The sequence below is a fragment of the Ixodes scapularis genome, unplaced genomic scaffold (assembly GCF_016920785.2).
Source record: "Ixodes scapularis isolate PalLabHiFi unplaced genomic scaffold, ASM1692078v2 PGA_scaffold9__187_contigs__length_104089568, whole genome shotgun sequence".
NCBI lineage: Eukaryota > Metazoa > Arthropoda > Arachnida > Ixodida > Ixodidae > Ixodes > Ixodes scapularis.
Genome location: NW_024609884.1, coordinates 55312098 through 55336411, shown reverse-complemented (window position 1 = coordinate 55336411; position 24314 = coordinate 55312098). Strand labels below are relative to the sequence as shown.

The 24314-nt window shown below is 43.8% G+C and overlaps 1 protein-coding gene across 4 annotated transcripts; it reads left to right on the top strand.

Annotated features, from left to right (window-relative positions):
• The first annotated feature begins 1161 nt into the window (after positions 1-1161).
• On the top strand, positions 1162-22603 carry LOC115310192. Of its 4 annotated transcripts, none has more exons than XM_040500671.1 (6): positions 1162-2609; positions 3329-3412; positions 5740-5836; positions 6434-6474; positions 12368-12555; positions 22203-22603. In XM_040500671.1, the coding sequence occupies exons 1-6, from the start codon at positions 1515-1517 to the stop codon at positions 22414-22416; spliced, it is 1719 nt and encodes a 572-aa protein (XP_040356605.1). In that variant the 5' UTR covers positions 1162-1514; the 3' UTR covers positions 22417-22603. The 4 variants fall into 4 exon arrangements, with proteins under 4 accessions (XP_040356605.1, XP_040356604.1, XP_040356603.1 ...); XM_040500670.1 differs by having other exon boundaries at positions 1487-2609; positions 5737-5836; XM_040500669.2 differs by having other exon boundaries at positions 1493-2609; positions 3326-3412; positions 5737-5836.
• Positions 22604-24314: the final 1711 nt, after the last annotated feature.

Below are 24314 nucleotides of genomic sequence, written 5' to 3'. Positions count from 1 at the left end.
TATTCACATGTTTATCAGCGACCTCCGCGCTACCCCGTGGCACGTTCTTCGGAAGCGCCATAATTTGCGTAGTGAAAGCTACGACAATGTCAAATGCGGGACATTTTAAAGATTTTGGTATTTCTTGCGGGACGCGGGACGCGCGCGCTCTCAATGCGGGACAGTCCCGCGAGTCGCGGGACGGGTGGTCACCCTAAGCTGGATTCACGCGTCCGGCTTCCCCTCGCCCGTCCCGTTATCGCGTTCGTCCTGTATTGAAATTCTGTATTGAAAATTGTTTGCTAGCCGCCCCACCGTTCCCACATTACTGCCCCTATCAGCTAAGCACCACACAATGTTAATGTGCTGACTGTGGCGAAGGCGCGTTATGATACACATCTTAAACCAGCTTCCGTTTCTTTTTTTCTTTTCTTTTTTTGCAAATAATAATATTTTGTTAACAAAAAGAAAAAAAAAAAAAGATACTGAAGGAACAATAGGATTGCTTACGTCCTGCTTTCATGCTTTTTTTCAAGCCCCCGAGGCGCGAGTGCAGTTCAATCTCTACCCGAATACACCACCTAACGCTAATCAATTTCAAAAAAAAAAAAAAAAAGAAAGATGCGATTATGCATTTGCAGTGATGTTTGGAGGTGAGCTAGTTGGTGGTGCATAGTGAACATATAATCAAAACAGCGAAAACGAACACAAGGACAAGTAGAAGAAGGGACACAAACACAGCACTGACTCGCGTCTTATGTTGACGTGTTTTAAGAAGACAAAAAAGAGAGTAAATCGCGAGTCAGCGCTGTGGCTGTGTCCCTTTTTCTACTTGTCCTTGTGTTCGTTCGCGCTGTTTTATTTATATGTTTACGATTATGCATTTGTTTGAAATTGAATTCATTCTGAAACACAGGTCTCCTCCCAATTAAACACCGCACAACCACTAATATTTCTATGGAATCGGTGCTGCCAACATGCCAATGTCACACCACAAACATAGTAAGTCACTATGTTCAAAGTTTCCCGCGTCCAAGTCGCGCCACGCCACACGCCAAGTTCTTCGCCGCACGCACTAGGAGTGCGGATAAAAATCCAACGCAATCCGCACTCGGAGTGCGGATTAGAATCCAAAATTATCCGGAGTGCGGATAAGAATCCACCACTATCCGCACTCGGAGTGCGAATAGGGACAGCCCGCCAAGCCGGGTGCGTGCATTCGCTCCTGTAGGAGAGAATGGAGAGAACTTCGGCGTTTTGGGCCTCTGGCGGCTGATGGCGGCCGGCTCTGCTTGAACCGCGAAGCTGCCTTCTCCTGGTCACGACCGGCTTTAGGCTTTAGAGCCGGTCGTGCTGCTGGTAACGTTACGCCGTTACCACCGTTACGCTTACGCTGGCTACGCTCCTAAAGCCCCACCCACAAGACCTAGAAGCCCAGCGGGCACCTAGCGACACCTGTCGTCGCTTGGCGGAAACGGAGACATCATCAATAAAAGCAGGCAAAGACAACAAAACACCACCCAATAAACACCACCATGGATGCGGAGTTCGTCTGCATCTCTGAAAATATTTTGGAAGGTGTCCAACGCGAAAAAGACACTGTCAACAAGACCGATGTGGTGGGCACGCTTGTGTTGGCCTTCCCGAAGACCTCTGGAAATGTGAACTGTGACGCAGGCTCGTTAATGCATCGTTGGCATCGTAGCAGTCGACTCCGTGAACCGGCTCTGCGAGTTGCCGGGCCGACCGCCATTGCTTCGCTCGCTTCTCGCAAAATGCTACATTGGAGAGGAAAGCCGGCTCTTGTGAAGCGATTCAACGATCCCAGCCAGTGCAAAACGAGCGACATTGCGCAGGACCGCCAGAAGTTAAAAGAGCAGTCGGGATTGAACAGGAGGCTCCTTTGCCGCGCCTTTTACTACCAGCTCCAGTACCACGAGGCGCGTGCTGCCTTGAGTGCCGAAAGAACGTTTCCGAGTGCATGCTCACTCACAGGCGTTTATTCCATTCACCGCACCTCACCCGGTCGCAATGTGGGGCGACATTCTACTCCGATCAACTCCGATTCTGCTGTGAGCCTCCGTAGCTCAGTGCACTCGGAAGGGTGGATCGTTTGGGAGCTACCGAAGGAGCACTCTGAGCTTTCGTTCTTAGCTGCGATGCAGCGTTGGCTCGGTAATATGCAGCTCACGGAGCGTTCTTCCTTACTGTCTCCCACGGATACCCACGAGCATCACTGTGCCGCACTGGTAGATAGCGACGTCTCGGGGCCTGTGCCCCGGTTCCTAGCGTGTCAATCGCACGACAAGATCATGCTCGTATTCCACACCGTCGCTGCCGATCCTACCACTATTTCGGGCTCCTTTTGCAAGTGCGACGCGGCCTTCCGACTCGCCTTCAACGATTGTCGTTCTTCGAAAGGCTCTTACAACGTCGTGATCGCAAGTCCCTTCAGGCGAGACTCCCTCGTGGAGACGTTCAAGGCTGTGAGCATAAAGACTACTTTGTTTCTCTTCCTATACAAGACGAAACCGAGGTCCGGATCTTGGGAAACCCTGAGCGTCGGCACCCGCTTCGATCGACTCCAAATGTTGCCCTTAGATCCTGTAGCCCCTTCATTACACACAGAGGTGAGTGGGCCAGCTCTTGGGGCATGGCATGGCAATTCTCGAATCACAGATCAGACGCTTTTCAGGCCGCCCACTGTGGTGCGGTCATTCCCGTGATGATGAAGCTAAAGTTCGGCTCCATTTTTTTCACCCTACTGAACTTCGTTGGTTGTTTATGCCACATACTTGGGAGCCCATCCAACAGTGTTTTCTCAGCTGGTTTGAGAGAAAATGTCCATGATATGGAGCTTTGTCTATGCACATGCCACTTGTGCAGTAGTACTTCTCCAGTTTACCAAGGACACTCACTTCAACTCTCCCAATCCGTGAGGAGTCCCTGGGAACGCTGCTTCGTCACTGCTCGGAGAACCTATCCTGTTTCAATAGGTGTCGGAGCAGAAAGCAAGTCGTCTGCTTCTTGTGCAGCAGTTGCGGTGATGTCAGAACAACGCCGAACTCTGATTGGCTTTAGTTGAAAGGATTGTTGGTAGACCTCAATGCTAGATGCGTTAATGTCTACCCACTATTTTTTTTTCAATCAGCCAGTAAGAGATCGGCATTCTGACATCATTGCTACCCCTGTGCAAGAAGGAGGCAAACTTGTGCTCCACATTGGCTTCCACTCATCTTTTATGGGCTCTTTAACTGAGTGCAGATAAATTAGACTTTTTAGAGCCCTGAAATAGTTTACTGACAGCAGTGTACTGTTTGTTACAAAATTCTTGTTTCTTTTTCAGCAGAAAATATTCATCGGCTCTTCAGGTCGCAACGGTTCCATAGTCAATAGCATCACAACTGGAACGGTGCTGCACTCAGGAAGTACAGTAAGACTCATTTTAATAGTCCTGCTTATGAATTTATTTATGGCAAGTAAGCCGGTAACAATTCTAAATGTATGAGTGTGACTATAACCTTCTAGCTATTGGTAGGTGTACATTTAACACTACAGTCATTTCTGCAATAAAGTCTGATACAATTTTAAATAAATAAATAATGAATTCTTTGTAGAAAATTGATTTTAGGCTAGCTGTAAAAGGAGCCGAAAATACTGGCATCTGCACACAGATGCTCCAATATTCATCAAAGGTGTACTTTTATGGTTGGTTTTATTTTGGGAAATATGAAGGCATAGCTTCGTTCCTGTGAAAAAATATAAAAATAATTTGTTTATTTCCATCTACATTGATGGTGGAGGTCGCAGGAAAAAGCTGTGAAGTACAGCTTGACAAGGCCCTCGACCCCCTACATAGGCACAACAGCAGAGCTACAGGAAAAAATGCTACTTCATGCGAAAGTACAAAACAGGTGGATAATACACGCACACAACACACAAATCAAAGAAGATTGAATAATCCTGGAAATATTAAATAAACTGCCAGATCACTGGTATTTTACCTATTTAGGTCTACAAAATATTCTCTAAGTTGCTTAAATGACATCCTAGTCAGATCCAGCTCACTAGCATCAAACTGGTTGAGCAATTCAGGCAGCGTATATCTCTTCATCTGAGAGCCATAATTTGTCCTTCGCGCAACCATCTCCCAATGTTCTGTGTGACGAGTGGGGTAAACCGGTTCCTTCACAGATAGATGTGCCAAATTCGTAAGAAGACACGTGTTTCTGTAGCTTTCCGATTTGAATGTATTGACAAGTCTATAGTTGTATAAATTGTATATATTAATAACACGGAGAGCCGTAAACAGACCAGCTGTATGAGAGTCAAACGAGACGCCACCGATAGACCTCAACACCCTCAGCATCCCTGAAAAGGAGAACTACAGAGATTGGGTGTTCTTATCGAGAGACGGCGGCTCCTTTCATTCTGAGTTATCTGCCTCACTGTGACGGAGAGGTGACTTTCAGGTCTGTGTCTTCCGTAAATATTCTGATATTTAGTGGGCAATTGGGAAGAATGGACCTTTTTCGAGTAAGGAGCGCCGTCTGGGGAGTTGTCTGCGAACTACAAATGAAGAGCAGCCGAACATGCCTCTGCCCGTCAAAGCACATTGGCATTGTGCCGTTGTATCGGTTTTCAGTGCTTTTTATACCGCATAGTACCGATACTAAAACACAGAGCACCAAAATAGTCTAACTACGCTCAAAGATAGAAGCTGACAATGTTGCTGTCGCCATTTTCGCAGGGCACCAGGAACGGTGTTCTGCGAAAATGGTGATGGCGGAAGTGTACGCATGAGCAGAAGATTACTGGAAAAAGGTCCATTACTGATCGCAAGGTAATGTAACAGATGGAGAAACACGTGAATGGATGGTACTGCTACAACCATTGGTGGTAGTGAGGTAAAATGCAATTACTGTACTTTGAGTTTGAGAGTTCGTGCAAAAATACTCCAGCCTCTCGAACCAGCCGGTAAGCGGAAGAAACCTTCATTGGAGAAAGTTTCCAATTGTCTTGAATGTCCTTTTAATTCAGGCTGTGAAGTATGCTGCCATGCATTCCCATATATATTCAACATACTTTGCATATGGTCCTGGTAGAAAAATGCATAGCAAACTGCTGGGCAGTTAGTTGTGATGCACGTGAAACGTTCAGGTATCTCTCTACTTCAGTGATGCTTGCTTGGCTCGTTCGGCATGTTCGGTCCTGGCTGTTGTGCGTTGGTCTTGGGATGTACACTTGATATCAGTTCCTGGAATGAAACTACCAACAATAATTGTGATATAAAAAGAACAAAATTAACTAACCAGTGTCTAGCTTGGAGGGAACTTGCAGTGAAGCCAACTTGCGAGGCATGTATGTATTTTTAAGCACTTCTACAGAAAATATAACAAAAAAAGGGGAACTTTGATTATCCACACAGAAAGCATTATCAACAATAGAAAAGAAAATGAAGAAATGAAAATTGACCTCTTTTAATAAAGCAGCTTCAAATAATAGATAAAATAATTTTTTTTTTACGAAATTTAAAAATTTCTAGATAATTTTGTGAAAATAAATGAAACCAAAATGGTACCAGTCGATACGACATGTATAGGCCTACTACATGCATATAATATTGAAAAAACAGAATCTACAGGATGTCCCTAAAGCAAGAAAAATTTGCAAGGTTTTTATTTCACTGCAAAAATGAACTGCATCACTGAATGCTCATGCTATCCGATTCTGATGTGATGTTATTTATTCTCAAAGCAGGAGGAAGCTCATGCTTGCAATGGACTTTTGGCATTATCACAAGTGGACTGTCCAGTGCTTGAAGCAGACAAGCCTTCTGTCATTGTTCCTGCATTTGGTAAGGGTTTGCTGCATTTCCCTTTTTGTCTTCTGTGCTAGGGTCATCTTCATAGACCGCCTTTTTTTACCCCTTGTGCTGCGAGGTGTGACCTATGACATTGGCTCCTCCCCACTGCTGATGTCCCGAAATATTTACCCCGTGTCATTGCAATTTCACTACATTGTAATTTTGGAGTAAATATACTATATAGAAGTAGTTTCCTTTGAACTTATATAGGAATAAAAATATCTTGTTTAACACAAGTGCTTGCATCCAAATTAGCCAAATTCTGTACAATATGTTGCTACTTTTAAAGTTTATCGTACAGACTTGCTATGAAGTATTGGGCCGGTGCCCACACTGGTGCAAGTACCCACCCAGAGTTTTTGAAAAACATTGTCAGTGTTTGACTCGAGCAAGACCCAATCGCCAAATTTTTCAAATTATCTCGCGCATCTTGGTGCATGCATGTTCGGTATTTTATGGTAACTTACAAATGTAAAATGTTTCATAATGGTGTCATTTATATTCGACTTTCACATTCTGCTCCATTTTTGTTTGCACATATTTCGGTCCTTTTAAAAAACGGTTCTCATTTGTGCGTGTTGTTTGCAGTACGGCAGCACAGGTCACTCTCGGAGTCCTGTGCTTATCAGGTATGCATTTCCTTTACGGATATTCCCTCAGAGCTTTGCAACCTCTATACATAGCTTGCACTGACGTCGCTTGGTCACGGATAATGGGTGAAAAGCCGCGCAAGAGGTTAGCTTCCGCTGCGTTAACGAGGCGCTTTTGGCCTCCAAAAAGAGAGACGGGACTGTCGTCACGTGCAAGCCATGTATTGTGTTATTTCTGCCAAATTGTGCAAATGCCAAATGGTGGTTGCTCTTTCTCTTAGCTTCCTCGGTGGCTCTAAGGCAGCGGTTCTCAAACATTTGGCAGTCACAAACCCCCTGGCCCTTTCGGAGGCTGTTCAAGGACCCCGATGCATTCTGCGTCAGAGGTCTTGTGCAATGGCATAGGGGGGCTTCTTTTTTTTAGATTGATATTTTTACTTGGCGCAGACCCCCATGAACGCTCTTGAGGACCCCGGGGATTCGCCGACCACAGTTTGAGAACCGCTGCTCTATGGCAAAGCATTGCGTATCTCCAGCTGGCGGTTTGCGTTCTGGCTGAGATGACTGCAATGTGACACGGCTCATCGCATGTTGGTGCTTTAGCAAAAATTATAATCGCATGTTAGGTAATCTATAGGTCAGTGGTTCTGAACCACTGATGTTTCGGTGACCCCGCCTGGATTGGCGAAAGGGATGGGGGACCCCACCCTATCCACCAGGGACAGAGGGGTGTGTTGGCCGATTATAATGACGAAAGGGTAAATGAAGAAAACTGATTGTGGGCAAACCAACTTTGAAGCTTCGAAACTGAAAATAATCAACTGTATTGACTTGACACGCATGCTTTGGTGTATTGTTTAGCTGTGTAAAACAACCAGCAATAATAAAAAAAAAAAATTGTTGCTCGGTTTGATTGACGATTGGGCGCCTCGGGGGCCCCAAATGGTCCGCAGACCCCCATTTGAGGATCACTACTCTTGGTATAAACTGATTAAGTTGCATAAGCTTACGTTGTAAAAAAAAAACATTAGCAAAAACTAGCTTTTTGTTGGGAAAACAGTTTTGAATTATTCACCTGGCTCTATTGCAGCAAATTGCATGGCTTTTTCTGAAAAAGTAACATTCCAGAAAATTGATAAATCATTTTTTTTTTTAATCCAGGTTTCAGTCTTTTTTTTTCCTATAAAGGATTGTTGAAGGGAACATTGTCAGTTTTTCAGGCGTTGCATGGTTTGAAGTTTTCCATATAGCTTGGGTGCGTGACACGTTTTGCACAAGGCACTGGATATTTATTGAGAGTCGGCAGTGGAATTGTCAAAGAAATGAAATTATTGTTATTTATTGATACTACTGGTTGCCGTGTGGCAGCCAACGTAGGAAAGATACATAGATCAAGGTTTACTATAAACCAAGCACGAAGTGTGGTAGGGCAGCAAAACAGAAACAAAAAACTCCTCACATAAATAATCAGGAACACACACAGAGTAGAAAAATCTGAGACCTCAAAACTCTGGCAATTTGTTTATCAATGCTAGAAACAATGTCAAAAAGTTTGAAGAGACAATTTGTTCTGGTAACACATTCCAGGCATGGATAGTACGAGGAAAATAAGTTTATTTGTAACAGTCAGTCGTGCACTTTATTTCAGTAATTGATTTACTGTGCTTAATTCTTGTGACCTTAGACGTGTTGAGGTGAAAGTAGTCATGATAATCTAGGTTGTAGTTCCCATTTATTAGATTAAAAAAAAAATTTCAGTCGATTCATCTTTCTACATTTTTGTAAAAGCGGAATGCCGGCCTTTACGTAAAGCTCCTAAATTGAGGTGTTTCTGCCATACTTATTAAATATAAATCTTAATGCCTTCCTCTGAATCCTTTCTAATTTGTTAATATTAGATTTTGTGTAAGGATCCCACACAGCATCGGCATACTCGAGTAGAGATCTAACAATTGTTTTGTACGCGGTTGGTTTCGTTTTGCTCGAGCAGTCCTTCAGTCTCCTTTTTAATGCCCATAATTTATTCGTTGCTTTTCGGGAGATAAAGTCAATATGCGAGTTCCAACGCAGATCTGAAGTTATTATTAATCCTAAATATTTGTATTAGCATACCGTATTTAAAGCTGTTCCTTAAAGAGTGTAGTTAAAATTCAGTGAGTTTCTTTTTCTAGTTATCATCATGTGTGCACATTTTTGGCTATTAAGAGACATAAACTTGATATTATAATTTAGACATAATTTGAACAAACTAGCTGAGCATGTTGTGTTTATTGCACTGTCTTTTCAGTGAACTAGTATTGTTTGCTTTGAAGCCTATGCTAGCAGGAAATTATTGCATTGGTTATTCTGAGGGTTGCATGTTGGAAGCAGCATTATAAAATTAATTTTATGGGGTAAGGCTTGTGAGAGTGTTGACGGGCCATTCAGTGTACATGTGGGCTTGATCTAGCTCGCAGGCCGCCCTTTGGGCATCCCTGGTGCTATATCCTCTTCATCCCTATTACCTACTAATTGTTTGGTGATGAAGCTCCCTGCTCTCTGATGAATGCTTACACTCTGACAGCTGTAAGAAAATAATGATTCTGCATTTTCTTTTTTTCTAGAGGTGTGCAAATTGAATATGTATATTAAAATTTGACTGCAAATCTATTTTTAATATTTTTGAATACAAATATATTTTTACATTTAATATGAATTGAACACGGATACCTTGAAGATCATGGCTGGAAATATTTTCTCGAAAGCGTACCTATGAGAAACAGTTCACAAACTGTCAAACCCATTGAAACGAATAGCAGGAAACGCCACGATCAGTTCGATATGACAAGTAATTCGATATAGCAAAAACTATTTATAATGAACTTCCACGGTGCGTTCATTGTAAGGCGCGAACTTCTTTTTCTTTCTCATCTCTTCGCTTCCGCCTTGTAACAACACGCTGGAAAGTAATTTTTTTTTTGCATACGTGTAGGGTTTGTGTCTTTAGCTTATCTCCCCTTCTGAATCGCTTGCTTTCGTGAGCAACAATTTTGAAATGAAATTTTTTTTTTTGCATTGCGTGCATGCAGAGAGTATTTTTTAGCTTTCTCCCCCTTCTGATTCGCTTCTCCGCTCAACTTTGTTCGCAACTTGAGCCTTTGGAATTTTCTTTCTTTCCTACTTTTTTTTTGGTGAAAGAAACAGGCTAGAAGACGAATATTTGTGCGTTTTTGGAAGTTTTCCCTGGGGGGAAAAGTTTGTTATAGCCAATAGGTTGTGTGTTATACAAAGTGCTCTTTACATGCATTTTTATTTAAATTTTTTGTGAGTTCGATATTGACAATAATTCGCTGTACGTGGGTTCGTTCTGAACAGGTTTCACTGTACTTGTATTAAGGAAACAAAAGCCCCAATCAGTTTGGTAAAAGAGAATGTAACATGGCAAGCAAAGCAATGACTATCTTATTTATTTGAATATAGCTCAAGGTTTTCTCTTCTGGCATTGTCCTTTAAAATCAAGGGTTGAGCTATAACTATAACCGAAGAAGGCCGACCTGGAAGAGAGAAAATTTCCAAGACTATCAAGCAAACCGAAATGCTCTAAAAACGTTGGCCGTTTCTCCTAGCACGCCGGTACAATGCAGTGAAGCTTGACGCATGCACACCAGTGGGAAGCGGTAAAGGTTGCTGCCAGAGCACTGGTGCAAAGTAGTGAAGCTTGATGTAAGAAATCTGAGAATTCTGAAAACATTGCAGTAGAACGCCGATCATGCATGCTTGGTTTATGTGAAGTCCCACATTTTATGACAGTTTAGCATATGCTTAACGAACTCCCAATAGAAGCAAAATTATTTGAAGTTTGGATTACAAGACCCATGACTACGTGCATCCCACGTCGTACGACCCGGGTTCGTTGCGTTGCCGGAAGCCAACTTGACGAAACACGAAAAACGAAACTGCGCTGGCAGACATAATCTTCTCCTTCCTCCTTCCCTGGGAGGCTTTTCATTCCTTGTTCAACCTCCTCCGCTAGAGGTGCTGGCTTTGGTTGCTTTTGCCCCTTTGCCTTCGCTTCCTTTCAATTGCACCTTCTGCTAAATATTTTTCTAGCAAAATAAATTCTACTCCTCTCATCTGCAGTTTGCATTAGACAGTGCACCTACAGCACCAAATTCTCCCCTAGCTGTGGACACAACTTGCTTCTGAGAGAATGCATACGCATCATACTACCCACGCTCTCGCGCTGCGCCAAGAGAGGGGGCTGCTGCCGACACATTGAGATACCGGTTTTGCTGAGACAGCTGTTTCCGCCGTCTTGAAGGCTATCACAACGATAGATGGTGGCAGCCACCCTTCCCGATTCAAAGGGAAAACCCCACGGCTGCATGTGTCCAGCCGTTTTTACTACACAAAAGCTGTCGGCGGGAAGGCCATTGGATTTTCGTGGAGCAAGATGTACTTCCTATTTCCAGATGACAACCTACTTTGTGCACATGCTTTTTCTCTCTCTCCAGCCCCCCCCCCCCCCCTTTTTCTTTTTTTTTTTTTCCACTTTTGGCAAGATTGCAATGTGCGATTACAACATGCTTTTTGAAAGCAAAAAAGGCGATGACTTTTTGGCGTATTCTTTTACGGTTTCTGCGAGCTCCGCAGTCCCTGCGCCCTTGAATAACAGTGTGCCATGCACACATGGATATGGATGCATGTGGAAACTGCTAGGTCCATAGTATGTGTCAGTAACTGTCACAATTGAACACCGCTGAGACTGAGAGGGAAGAGGCACTATCACGATCGTCGCAGTGTTGGCAGTGTTTCGAACTTCGGGACTCCGCACTCGTTGTGTCTTATGATCTACATCAAACGCTGAAGAGATGCGGTGTTACTCTATGAAGTTGTCGAGAAAGAAAGCACTTGATGCTGACATTTCGGACGAGGACAGTTGGGTTGCAGGTGCCAAGCTATGTGTGCCAATATATCTGGAGATGTCATGTTTTGTGGGCACTCAATGGTTTGTGTATGCCCACTATGGCACTGCTCACTTGATTCTAGAGGTCCTAGCCTTTAAAACTAAATAAAAATGAGGTAAAGTGAAAATAAGGTTTTATCAGCGTCTTTACCGGTCTACCCTTCGCTTTCATTTTTGTTTATTTTTCTTTACTTCATTTTCCAGCATATTATTAGCTTAGATTTGTAAAAGTTTCACATATTTTTGTTGTGTTGGACATAGATAATTCAGTGTAAAACGTTTTTGGTTGGCCCCTTAAAAGTTAATTGTGATCGGGGTTTACTGTATTTTTAATTTTCGCATATTCGAGAAGCTCATATTTTGAACGGTAAAAGTCTACTGCAAATCGAATAAGATAGCAGTATTTGCTAATCATACAAAATTTTGAATATTTGCACACCTCTAGATTTTGCTTTGTGTTTGTGCAGCATCATTCCAGCCTTGCTTAACTTTTCATTTGTCTTCATTTAACTGCAGGGCTTTTTCCAAGAAAGGCGAACTATGTTTCAGAACTTAACATTGTCCGATTAACATGTTAGGGGCAATGAGAAGATAGCGGTCAGCTACATGGGGGCGAACAGCTTCTGCTGCAAGAAATGGGTACCTTGATTAAAATTTTTAAAAATCACTGCTAATTTTTTGGGGGGGTTAATGCTGAATTTATGGAACTTTGACATTTTATTGTAACCAATCATGCTTCATTGAGGTGGAGACAAGTGTTTTGTGATGCATAGTACTAGTTTAATTTTTTTTATGCAAGAAAAACAGTCACCTTTTTTTGACAGATATGCCCAAAGTTTGGTGCAGCATGGCCACACGAAACTTGCCTTGGCGCATAATCGTAGGGATGCCAAGAGAAATTTTAGCTTCCAGTGTGTAGCTCCCTTTTTCTAAGCTTGACTTTCTCACTCAACCTGACAGAGTGACATGGTGGCATAATAATTACAGATTCCAGTGGGTTCTCCTCGAGGCATTTTGAAGAACAGTTTGAGTTGGAGGCGTACCATGTCGGAGTCCAGCGACGATTTCCCTTACACCCTGGATTCTGAGCTCTCATTTCCTGCCAGCTCCCTGGACAGCATTCAGCCAAAAAAATCTGTCAGTTTCAGCGATCAGATCAGCCACATCACCTACAGGTATTTTCTGCTTCTATGTTGCTTGTGCTTTCATAATGTGTAATTTTCTCCACATGGCACCATATTTGAAAGGACACTAACAGGGTATAAGCAGTTGCATTCTTTTTGCTTTATTAAAAATATATGTGAGGCTATAGCAAAATATTGATTGGGTAGTCTTCGGACACCATAATAGATCGTTTGGCAAAACATAAACAAATTTTTTGGGGGATTGTCAGTGACCCTTTAAGGAACTGGCATCTGGAATATTACTTTTTTTTTGTGATGGCACTTGGGAGATTTATACACCATGGCTTTACACATTTTACAGTCGCTTTAAGTCATTACCTACTAACCCCTTTGCTAAGTTGCTGGTTTCCTAAAATCGTACGATCACATCCGAGCCGCTTGCCGTGTCTAAAGAAAAGCGTGTGTAAAAAAGTTGAAGATCTCCACTTTCTGACTTGATCTCCTTGTGTTTAAATTAACAGTCACTTCTGAAAAAGGCTCGAGGTACACCTAAGCACTTTTTATGAGTTGTGAATGCGAAAGCATGAATGTCGTTCTTGCACGCGTCCTCGTGAAGTTGCCGTGCCTCGCTGACATCAGCCGTGCCGCCGCTCTGTTGGTAGCACGGAATCGGCTGCAAGAATGGGCTGGCATGCTCGGGCGGCAACACGGCCGCCTGAGTGTGCCAGCCGATTTTGTTGCACTTTCGGCGCAGCCACGCAGCACCATGGGGTGGCACTGATTGAAACTGACGCCACGGGGGCCCCTTCGGCTTCATTTACTTGCTGTTTTGCGTGGCTTTTTGTGCGGCTTCAAAGCTGGGATGCCTCAGATCACGTCAGCACGAATTTATCTGCCGTTTGGCACGGCTGATGACGTCGGCTCTCTCCATGGGACAGTTAATGCTTTCGCATTAATAAGAATTAATGTGCAGGCAACTGGGTGAAGAATTATACTGAAAACACAATGAGGGATCACAGAAAGGAATGCACACAGGTGTAAAGTGTGGAAATAAAATTGCTGCTGTGTTTGAGATAGTGTTGTGCTTGTCCTCCTCTGTGCTCCCTTTTTCCCACAGTTTTTCAGTATGAAGGCCCTTCGAATCCTTTAAAGGGTAACTGCAAAAAAAAAAAAAAGTATTTTTTTAAACAGCCTAATTGGGACAAGCATGCAGTGATGTGATTGCTGCGCCAATTGCGCCAAACTGTGCCAAGGGGCTAACCCTGCTACATCCTGCTACATTTTGCCAAAATATGGGTAATCTGCGCCAAGCCTGCGCCAAAAGTTCAATTTTGGTCGTCTTTCAAAACCGAAACTAAACTGAGTACCGTAACTTAGCATGCATGAGCTAGGTAGCGCAAGTGGCCGCCCAACAAGAAGTACCCTGTATCCATTGTCCATCCAGTCTTGCATTGTTTTTCCCGCCACCTCTCGTTTCACGCTCTCGTCGTTCACGTGTCTCGTCTCGCGTTTTTTTTTTTTAATTTCAACGATAGACGCGGGCGTGTGTTGACGCTTCAGTGCTTCAGTCATTGTACAAAGCGCTCCAAGTACTTTTTGACCCTGACTCGCAATGTTTTGTTTTGACTTGACTCGCTCAGGTTCTTTTTTTTTTTCTGTGTTTAGCTTGTACCTTGCCTGCCGGCCTGGCAAGCACGTGCCGCTGGACTGTTTTTTTTGTCGTATGCTGGACAATTACATTTTGCATACAATTTTGGGAACCAGTTGTCAACGGACCGGAGTGGCAGGGTGTCTGTTTCGATCGAACAGCCATCTCCGCTCGCGCGACGAAGCACGTGCAAATGCAAGCCTGCCGAGGTTGCCCTCATGTGCATGCGAACATGACTGCACGACAGAGGCACCAGCCGGGACGCTTGCAACCCATTGTTTTACGTTTGCTTACTTTTGACTAAAATCTGGCACGTCTGGAAGCAGTAAAACGGTGGCAAGCGGTTTTTTGGAATTGCTCGGCAACGCCCACAGCACTGTTCACTTGTGGGATGTCTCAGTGTCTCTTTGGAGACATTGAAAGTGGGAATTCATTACTAGCCAAAGGCAAAGCGAGGCTTGCAGTAACCTTGTAGAGAGTTTCGAAAAGCAAAAAGAAAAGCACCCGCTAGTCGTAATGCACCTTTGTCTTGTGTACAATTTCGCATTGCACTGCAGTAGTTACGTGTTTCATCAGTCGGAGACAGCTTCTATTTATTATATTATATAACTACGGTAGTCAACCTAATGCTGTGATATTTACTAATAATCTGGTCATTTTCAAATAAATTTTAGTATGTGCAGTTTGGTTCTTATTTATCTATAACGGTACATATATATGTATAATTTAACGGAAGCATTGCAAAATGTGTCATGTCATTGGCATTTCAGTTACATGTTGAAAGACTCCCAGGTGGTCGAACTTGACCATAATTTGTTTAATGCGGCGAGCGAAGTGTCCTTCATTCGTCCAGCACTTTAAGCGAATATGTTTATTTTTCTAAGAATATCTGCTCCAAAAGCCACTTTTGCTGCTTTGAAACACTGTTTTGGCTGCTCCAAAAGCAACTTTTGCTGCTCCAAAACACTGTTTTGCCTGCTCCAAAGGCCACTTTTGCTGCTCCAAAACACCGTTTTGGCTGCTCCAAAAGGTGCTCCAAAGCGGCTTAGGCCAATCACATCACTGAGCATGTCACAACAAATCTTCCGAGAAAAAAAAATTTTTTTTAGCAATATTTACGTCACAGGACGTAATTTAGTCGGAGTCGGAATTTGAAACTTCCGCTCTTTCGACCCGCGCAGAGGTATGCCCTGCCACTCACTCGTGGATTTGCTCATGAATTGACTTGGCTGCAGAGTTGAATGACGTATGCAGCGTCACGGCTTCCGGTGCGTCTTGTCGAAGATTTGCCACGGATCAGTGGAGGGAAGGGGGGGGGGGGGGGGGGGGGATGGGGAGGGAAGGGGGGAGGGGGAGGATGGGGGGAAGGTGCCGCCGATGTACGCTGGAAGCTAGGTTTGGTTTGCTTTCGTTGTTTTTGTTTGGTCGGAGAAAATGTGGCGACGGTATCGTTTTGGTTTGTCGGGACGCGAGAGGCTCCACGGTTTGCGAGCACGTGTAGCGAAGACGTGACCGAAGAAGTGCCCCTGTGATGTTCCCGGAAGACAGAAAGTATCATTCGTAATCGTCGTGTGTGCTTTGAAAGCGAAGGGACTGACAGGGTCCACGAGTTCGCAACCACAAGCCAACGTTCACGACAGCGCTGCATTGATTTCGGCAATCTCCTGTTTGGTGCAACACGGCAATGCGACAAAGAACTGAAACGTTCATGGTGTGTGGTGCGGGGCTTGGAAGTAGAAACCCACACTAACATGGAGCGTAAATTAGTTGTTGTGGGGTTTAGGTTCAACGGGTTCAGTCCCGCTGACATTCACATTCATTTCAATTCAAACAACTTTACGTAAGATGGTTCGGAAGCCGAGAAAAAAAATCTGTTTGGCTAACACAGAATACGGACGTCTGAGGGCTTCTGCGGACAGCTGATACGTAATAACCTGGCTGTGCCAGGTTTTTCACGTAACAGCTGTGTCTTAGTTGCGGACGTTCGGTGCACCCGATGCGAATCTCGAAGGCCTCCGGGGCGAAATGACGAGAACATATAGCTGTGCACGTTTGTCACAATACAATACAGTACAATAAACTTTATTTTTCCAGAAGTACTGGAGGGGTCCCCAGACAAAAAGCTGCTAAAAGCAGCTTGACTGGGTTTGGGTTCCCCTTATACATGGCAGCAGCTCGGACAACAAACATAATAACACTTTATTAGGATGATAAAGAAAAATAAAACAAGGTCACATAACACTGGAGTAGCAGAAAAACAAAATTGGCTATGAATAGTTGAAACATTAGGCACGTAAGTCTTTTTTGCCAATTGTGTAGATGTTTATGTTGTTCGTGAAACATTTATTTCACACATACGGTACTTTTTAATGCAATGATTGGAGGTTGTATTTTTGTGCGGCACCGAGGAAGGAGCCAAGTGTCTACACGGCGTGTGTTTATATTACTTTCACGTTTCTCAAGTTCAGAAATAAAGTACAAAAAATCCATGAGTGTTGGCAGTGAGAAACGAAGGGTACAGAGTAAATGATAATTATATACGCATTCTACGGGAAGTATTTGATATCTATGCGATCGCCCGAATGCCTCCAGCCAAATAGCATTCAGTTTGTCATCTTTCGGGACAACATGGCTGCTGGAAGACTGACCGTCGCGATCACTCATTTGGCACCACTTTACAGAGCAACGGCGCCGCTTTACAGGAACTGACATCTCAAAAAAATCTGCATTTGCACGCGCAAGTAAAAAAAAAGCACGTTAAGAAAGCTAAAAGGAAAACAAAAGTAACAAACTGCGCTATGAAAGCCTTACTCTGCGTCGCTTCCTATCACTAACACCTGCAACAACTGCTAAACACACAATACTTCACTTCAGAAAGTCTCACTCAAGCACCCAGGTGCTTGAGTGAGACTTTCACTGATAAATTAGGCGAAACAACTATAAGTCAAGATAAGTCAGATAGGCGGGAGCAGAGACTTCGATGGCCATGAAAAGAATGGCAAAGCTTTTGTTTGTTATGGTATGAATCCAAACGGAAGGGCCCGTCTTGTAAACCTTTTGTAAAGAATAATAACTCTAAACATACTAACTCTTTAAATGTAAAAATATGCCGCTCAAAAGAAAATTACAGCATATCACAAAGGTTGATACCAAGATCTAAGCTGTCAATCAATCTTTAGCAAATGAGAAGAGTGGCTATAGCACGTCACTCCGTGACGTATAGCAGCCACTCCATGATGTATAATACCAACTTTGTGGAGCGTGATGTCAAACGAACGAAATAGCCGCGAACAAAAATCAGTTTTGCGCAATAAATATTGCTGTAAAAATATGTTTTTTCTCAGAAAAATTGTTTTAGTGACATGCTTGTCCCAATTAGGCTGTTTAAAAAACACTTTTTTTACTCTTCCCACTCCAGAAACATTGTTTTTAACTGCCTGGATAGGACACACATGTCACAAAATGCACTTTCCCCCCCGAAAAAAGTGACTGCATCTCCCCGTGGTGAATTATGTTGATTGGGGCAAAGCTCTGGTGGTGCTGATGATAGTGATTTTATTGTTCATATGTAGTGCTGATGGTGCTGATTTGTTTTTTATTGCTCATAGGTAGTGCTGAGTTCCGGGTTGCGTTTCGACTTCATTACTGCTTTATGGTCGGTGAAATGCAGAGCCAGTGGTTCTTCTAGCGGATCAGCTTGTATCCGCTAGAAGCAGTGCGAACGCATCTCCACCGCTTAAGTCAACGGTCCATGTCAGAAAGAGAATGTGTGGTATGGATCGTGGTTATATATGCAGTTGAGCATTTGACCGCAGCGCCCTCTCCTGTATAGACGTTGAGCGGCTACATGCAACGTTTCATCCATGACATCCCCAGCTCTTGAGTTACTACCACATCTTAGAGCCCCCTACTCGTCCTGCAGTCGTGGCCGAGTGGTTAAAGCAATAGACTAGAAATCCATTGGGGTCTCCCCGCACAGGTTCGAATCCTTGCGACTGCACAAACATTTTTTTTTTTTTTAATTTTTTTAAGAAGACAGATAGGATGGCAATCTATGTGAGCACGGACGCCGGACGGACAAGGCTAGACCCTAAGGAGCTTTGCCCCTAAAATAATGAATGCAATATTTAGGGCACAACAGACGTTTTTATTTCGTAGCGATTTGATCAGCTCATGTGTGCTGGCTCATAAATGCATTTTATTAGGAAGCCAGCCTCGCAGTAACATCAGAAGAGAAGTCATTTGTTGAGCCTCCCATCGAAGACTGAGGAGAAATATGCCCACCGCATAATTCTCCTCCGTGCCTTCGCCCTCTACTTTCCACACAGTGAGAAAAATTGCGGGGGAAATGCAAAGATGAGGATGACCGGTATGCTACAGCCACAGCTCCATCTAAATTAGTTGTTTAAATATTTTATTCTTTTTTTTTTTTATGTAAGCAATTTTAGGGCTAACTCTTGGTGCTTTTGCATCCGTTCTGGGAAGTAGCCTGGATGACGACGGTGGTGTCACCATCATGGTAGTACAGTGAAACCTCGTTATAACAAAACGGGATATAACAAACTAATGGATATAACAAAGCAATCATAATTCCCCTTGCTTGCTAATAGTGGGAAGAAATGGACATTGGCTATAACAAACTAATGGTTATAACGAAATAATTACGACCGCTCCTTCAACTTTGTTATAACGAGGTTTTACTGTATCACACTCAAGGTGGTTTCATGGTGGCATGACGCTCGGATGGCACGTGACACTGTGGTGTCGCATCACATCAGAAGCAGCGGCACAGCAAAAATAATAGAGCACAGCGAGGCAATACGGACCTGTAAAGATGCTCTGTATTTCGAGCACTTTTGCCAAGGAAAATGCATTCTGTGACATTACGTGGCCTATCCAGGCAGTTGAACAAAAGTTTTGGGGGGAGTTAGTGCACATCTCACCTGCTGCCCTTGTATTATCCTCATGTTGAATACCCTCCATGTCCACAAGTCCACCTGGTTGCTAAGAAAATACAGTAGGGCACCACATTTTACATCAATCGTTTTATTATAACAACCACTCTGTTTTTTCCTAGCAGCTGTCCAACTGCTCTCCTGTCGCTGTAACAGATTTATGGCAACTGCCTGTGGGGTACCCAAAATGTGGTACAGAGTAAAGTTCACCAGCGAGAAGTTAATAGGCAAAAAGTTCGCCAAATTAAGGCATACTGCCACAACTGGGATGGAATGTCCACACAGACTTCTTGTCCTTTTTTGACCTCTGCTATGGAAACTTTTTGGGCTGAAGAACACTAAAAATTCTTCAAAGACATCTTCAATATTAAATTTTATCAATGTGCAGCATTTATAGGACCAGCTCTTCGCACTTCTGTGTCTGTGCCTGGGATGTAGCCTTGATGGAGAAAAGTGGGCAATCGACGACAGCTCTTAAAACGGGGACGGCTCTTAAAATGGTGACTTCTCCTCAGTGTGTGCTCAACAGCTAGGCGGACTGCAGGCACTGTGAAGGCTCTCGTTTGTGGGCTTTATGTAGCATCATGTCACCGAGGAAAAGACCACTCACGAAAGAAAATCTTAAGTGAAAATGCCGTCGCACCGAAACAGCTCGTCAGTGGCGGGTTAGGGAAAGTGAAGAGCAGCAAGAACAATCACCACAGCTGTTACTCAGTATGACAGGCACGGCGAGGTGAAGAAGGAAGAGCCAGGCAAGTAGCACAGGAACGGCAATGGAGCGCTGAACTAAGTGAGGGGGGTGGAGCAAGAAATGCGACTGCAAAGTGAGAACTCAGACCCCAGCAGTGACAGGAAGCCTGTTTCCATTACAGAGTGGTAGACTGGCAGTTCAAGTGCCAGTTCATGGACAATTCGTTTGGTGCGGTATATAATGTGTGTGATGGTGCGGTATATAATGTGTGTGACGGGCTGTGGGTTTGGGTGGCTTTAGGGTAGATTTGGGGGGGGGGGGGGGGGGGGGGGGAGAGAGAGAGAGAGAGAGAGAGAGAGAGAGAGAGAGAGAGAGGGGAGGAGGAGGAGCTCTGCAACAAGGTGTCATGTCGCAAACAAATTTAACATCACGGACAGATATGATGTCACAGACAGAGATACAGGGTGTATTTTTTTTAAGCTTTACAAGCTCGTGTTTAAAAAAAGTCGTGAAAGCTACACTTATGCGGTTTGTGCAGGTGAGTTATACAGCCAGGGGGACATAGCATGGGGGCTAATTGTAACAATCAGTCAGTTAATTATAATTTGTTAATTAACTTTTTAACTAGTGGAAATAGAGATATGGTTCCAATGAGAAACTTGCTAAGTATTATCAAAAACTTCTTGAAGATATAGGATAGGGGCAGCATTTTACGGCGATCTGAGAAGGACACTCAGTTTGGATGTGTTTCTAGGTTTTGTTATCTTATCAGCGCTTTTCTGCACCCCCGGTCCTGCTCCTCAGTGGTTGCGGCATGAAGCCACCTTCTTGCCTCCCTCGTAGGATGGAGAGAACTTGGGCGAATGTGCGTTGTGTGTCTCGGCCACTGGGGAGCAGGACCAGGTGCAGAGATACGCTCCGATAAGAAACCGAAACCTAGAAACGTGTCCAAATGGAGCGTTTTTCGCGGAACGCGGTAAAATGCTGCCACTGCGTTATATCTTTCTAAAAAGAGGTGATTTAGTGGTTTTCGATGATGCCCAGCAAGTTTTTAGTTGGAACCTTATGTCTGTTTTCACTAATTAAAAAGTTAATCAACAAATTTTACTTAATTAGCCGGATGATTGTTACGATTGGCCCTCTAAACTATGTCCCCCTGGCCGTCTAACTCACCTGCACAAACTGCACAAGTGTAGCTTTCACGGCTGCATGGCTGAATTGAAATTAAATATCGCAATTTCTTACTTTTGGCACCTGAAAATAGAAGTGAATTGTATGAATCCTACATTTATGTTTGAGTGCGTTGGAGCCGCTTGTTACTGCGTGCAACAAGAGGTGCCATCTATCAATTAATTCCAATCTGCGTTTATTTCCAAATTTTTTTATGCCTTATTCAATAAAACCATCAGGGCTTGGTTTTATTGAAAATGTTATAAGCGACCATTTCTTATAGATAGTGCATAGATTTGATCTTGCAAATACTGCAAAACCCTCATATTTTTTATTCATACAGTTTGCTGCATGGCACATTAAAGGGAGAGGGTTAGCGAAAAGATTGAGATACACCTAAGCATTACTTATGAGTTGTGAATGTGAAAGCATGCAAGCCGCTCGTCCGCTCCCTTTTTTGTCTGCTACGCACTTTTCGTCACCGGTCAGCGCGCATTCTCCCCTGGGCACGCGCTAGCAGCGCGCTGATGGACACTCAGCGCCATGGCGTGAGCGGTCGTGGAAACTGACGAGCGCAGCGACCGATGGGAGCCCCGTCGAGGCGCACCAGCCAATGGAACTGAAGGATCGGGGAAACTATACATTGTTTTCGCGCTTCCAACTGATGACGTCAGCTCGCTCCATGAGACAGTTAATGCTTTCGCATTTAAAAGTGCAGTCCCACGCCGTGCAGGTACTTCGGGAGAGACTCGTGGTACTTGTTCTCAATGATCCGTTGGGTGGGTGGGTCCCTAGTCCGGCCTCACTGAGTATCTCTTCACGGATGGTCTTGGCCCCGGGGCAGAGCCGCAGCAGGTGGCGGGCATTCGCCCTAGCCACGGGCCTGGTCATTTAGGGCAGGTTCCCGAGTCGGAAACTGTGGGTCCCCAGGTGACAGGTGTCAGGGCCGCCCCAGCCCTAAAGAGAGAGACTTTTTCTTCCTAGGAAAGGTTGCGGGGAAGGGAGAAGACGCACGGGAAGGAGGGAATTGGAGCGCGTGTATTCCGTCGGAGGAGAGATTTCTGGGCTATGAGGAGGGTCGTGGGATCGGAAAGGAGTTGGTGGGAGGTCAGGTGATAAAGGTGTGTGGTGTGTATTGCGGTATTTTGCGAATTCCACGGTATTGTTATCTGGCGATTTCGAGGTGCTCGTTCCTTTGTTCCGGATTAATTGTGCCACAATATAATTCTTTCAGAGCGAATTCCAGTATATTAGCACGGCGCCGGAGAAACCAAAAGAAAGCCGCCAACAAGAAAAAGGCAGCCGCACGACGGGCCCTAAGTCGTTCTGACTCAACGGACACCTCTGGAGTGAGCAGTGGCAGTGAAGCAAGTCTGGAGGATGTGTCACAAATTTGCGTTCGGGCTGCTTTCAAAGAGTCCACCAAAGCTGAGCAGCTTGTTGCGTAGCAGTGTCCCCCTTCGGTAAAGTGATGCACTGTGGTGTTGAAAGGGATTCTGCGTGGTCAGGTATACTGTGCTTTCTCCTACAGACAACTCTAGTTTGCATTAGTTTCCAATAGGCTTAAATGATGCAGCATGTCTTGCAGCATGCTGCAGCTGCATGCTCATATTCTTCACATTTTTAATACCTTACCAGTTCTGCAGCATGCAGTGCAAGGTGTTGCATTTCAAACTTGTGGATGAATCTTGCTTTTGCATGAAAATATCTCGAACTGTGTTTTTTTTTTTTTTATTCCTTAAATTGGCTGCTGTTGCAGTCAAAATCCTTCAGCCATCACCCTAGCAGTTGTCTTTGGATTATTGCACTATGCCTGACCTTGAGTACTGCAACGGCTTTTCCCACGGTATTTAATGCTTTCTTTCATTCTTTTTTTTACTTAAAGGTTAAGCCACACAGTAATGACCAAAGTGTTGGACCAAGCAACTCTTTTTTTTTCCCTTTATATTGCTTTATGAGGTAACTGCAAAAATTATGGGACACATCTTGTTTCGTGTGATTACATTAAAAGGAAATATGTGTGGCACCATGATGGTTTTGTTGCTTTCAGAAAAGTGGCATCGCATTTATTTTCATTCAATGCTCAGCAATTCATAAATACTGGGAATGTAGTTGCTGGATTGTTACCTCTCGTGTATGATTTTGGAGATTGACTGTAGGTGGTATGCTTCTCTCTGTCTACTTCGGAGATTGTGGTGTAGCCTTGTTTGCGTGTTTGAACGGGGGCATATTTTTTCCATGGGTTGAATTTAATTTTTATATTTTTTTATACTGTGGGAAGAAGTGTTCTATGCGTGCAGGATCTTTTTTGTTAAGCTCGGTGGTTTTTCGTGTGTTAGATTTTTTGTAGTATATTTTGAGAGACTGGCCGTAGTAGCTTGAGATTTTTTGTAGTATATTTTGAGAGACTGGGCCGAAGTGGTAGCTTCAGAATGCTCCCCTTGGTTTTGGCTTGTCCTCCCTCCACCACCTTTTTGGTGTTTTGATGTAATGAATTATAGGAGGGATCAGCTACTATGGTAGTACATGTTTGGATTGCTTAAAGCGCATGAATTCTCCGGTGTAAGCAGCTTCCCATTACAGAGCAGACCACGGGACTCGGGCTTTTGCCGTCTTGTTTTCTCTAGCAATTTCTGCTTTCTGTTGGAGTGGTTTGTGCTTTATTATGAGCCATAGGCTTTCTTTCTTTGCCTTTGCAGGTTACAACCACAATGTTGTCAGAGGCCATCTGTTATTTAGGTGACAATTGTCTATGTCAGTTTCCTGTGATATGTCATAGTACAAAGATCATTATAAGCTGTTTCTGCCAGAAAGAAGACAAAGTCTTCCCTGTTACCTTGTGATGTAAAGCCAGGCAACACTACCAGGTTACTTGTTGAACTATATCACTGTTGGTGCATCTAAATTTCTGGGTTCACTGCCAGTCAGGGATGGATCGTGAAAAACATTACATTTAATAGATCTGCCAGTTACACAGATGTGTTCATTTGTCCATAGGCCATTTGATTTATTGCTTATGCAGGTTCCAAATTGGCATTGAGATTTGGTGTGTTTGCTTCAGTCCTGTTAAAAAACATGGGCCTAGCAGGAATATTGTTGGAAACAATATCAGTGCAGTCGTTTCTTGAAATACACCATTCTCTCTGAATGCATTGCTGGTATCATTTCTGCATCTGCCTCGTTTACTTTTTACCTTTATGTGCACTACAGAAGTTCTGTTTTCTAACATTTACGCTGTTGTACAGTTTAACCCGTGTATAACGAACAGCAGGAAACACTACAATCAGTTCAATATAGCAAACACTATATATAACAAACGTTATATGTGTTTGTTGTAAGGCGAGAG

Coding starts and splice junctions, on each gene's coding strand:
- LOC115310192 (XM_040500669.2), top strand. CDS start 1,515: ATGGATGCGGAGTTCGTCTGCATCTCTGAAAATATTTTGGAAGGTGTC. Junction 6,475..12,367: donor CGGAGTCCTGTGCTTATCAG/GTATGCATTTCC, acceptor TAATAATTACAG/ATTCCAGTGGGTTCTCCTCG. Junction 12,556..22,202: donor ATCAGCCACATCACCTACAG/GTATTTTCTGCT, acceptor TAATTCTTTCAG/AGCGAATTCCAGTATATTAG.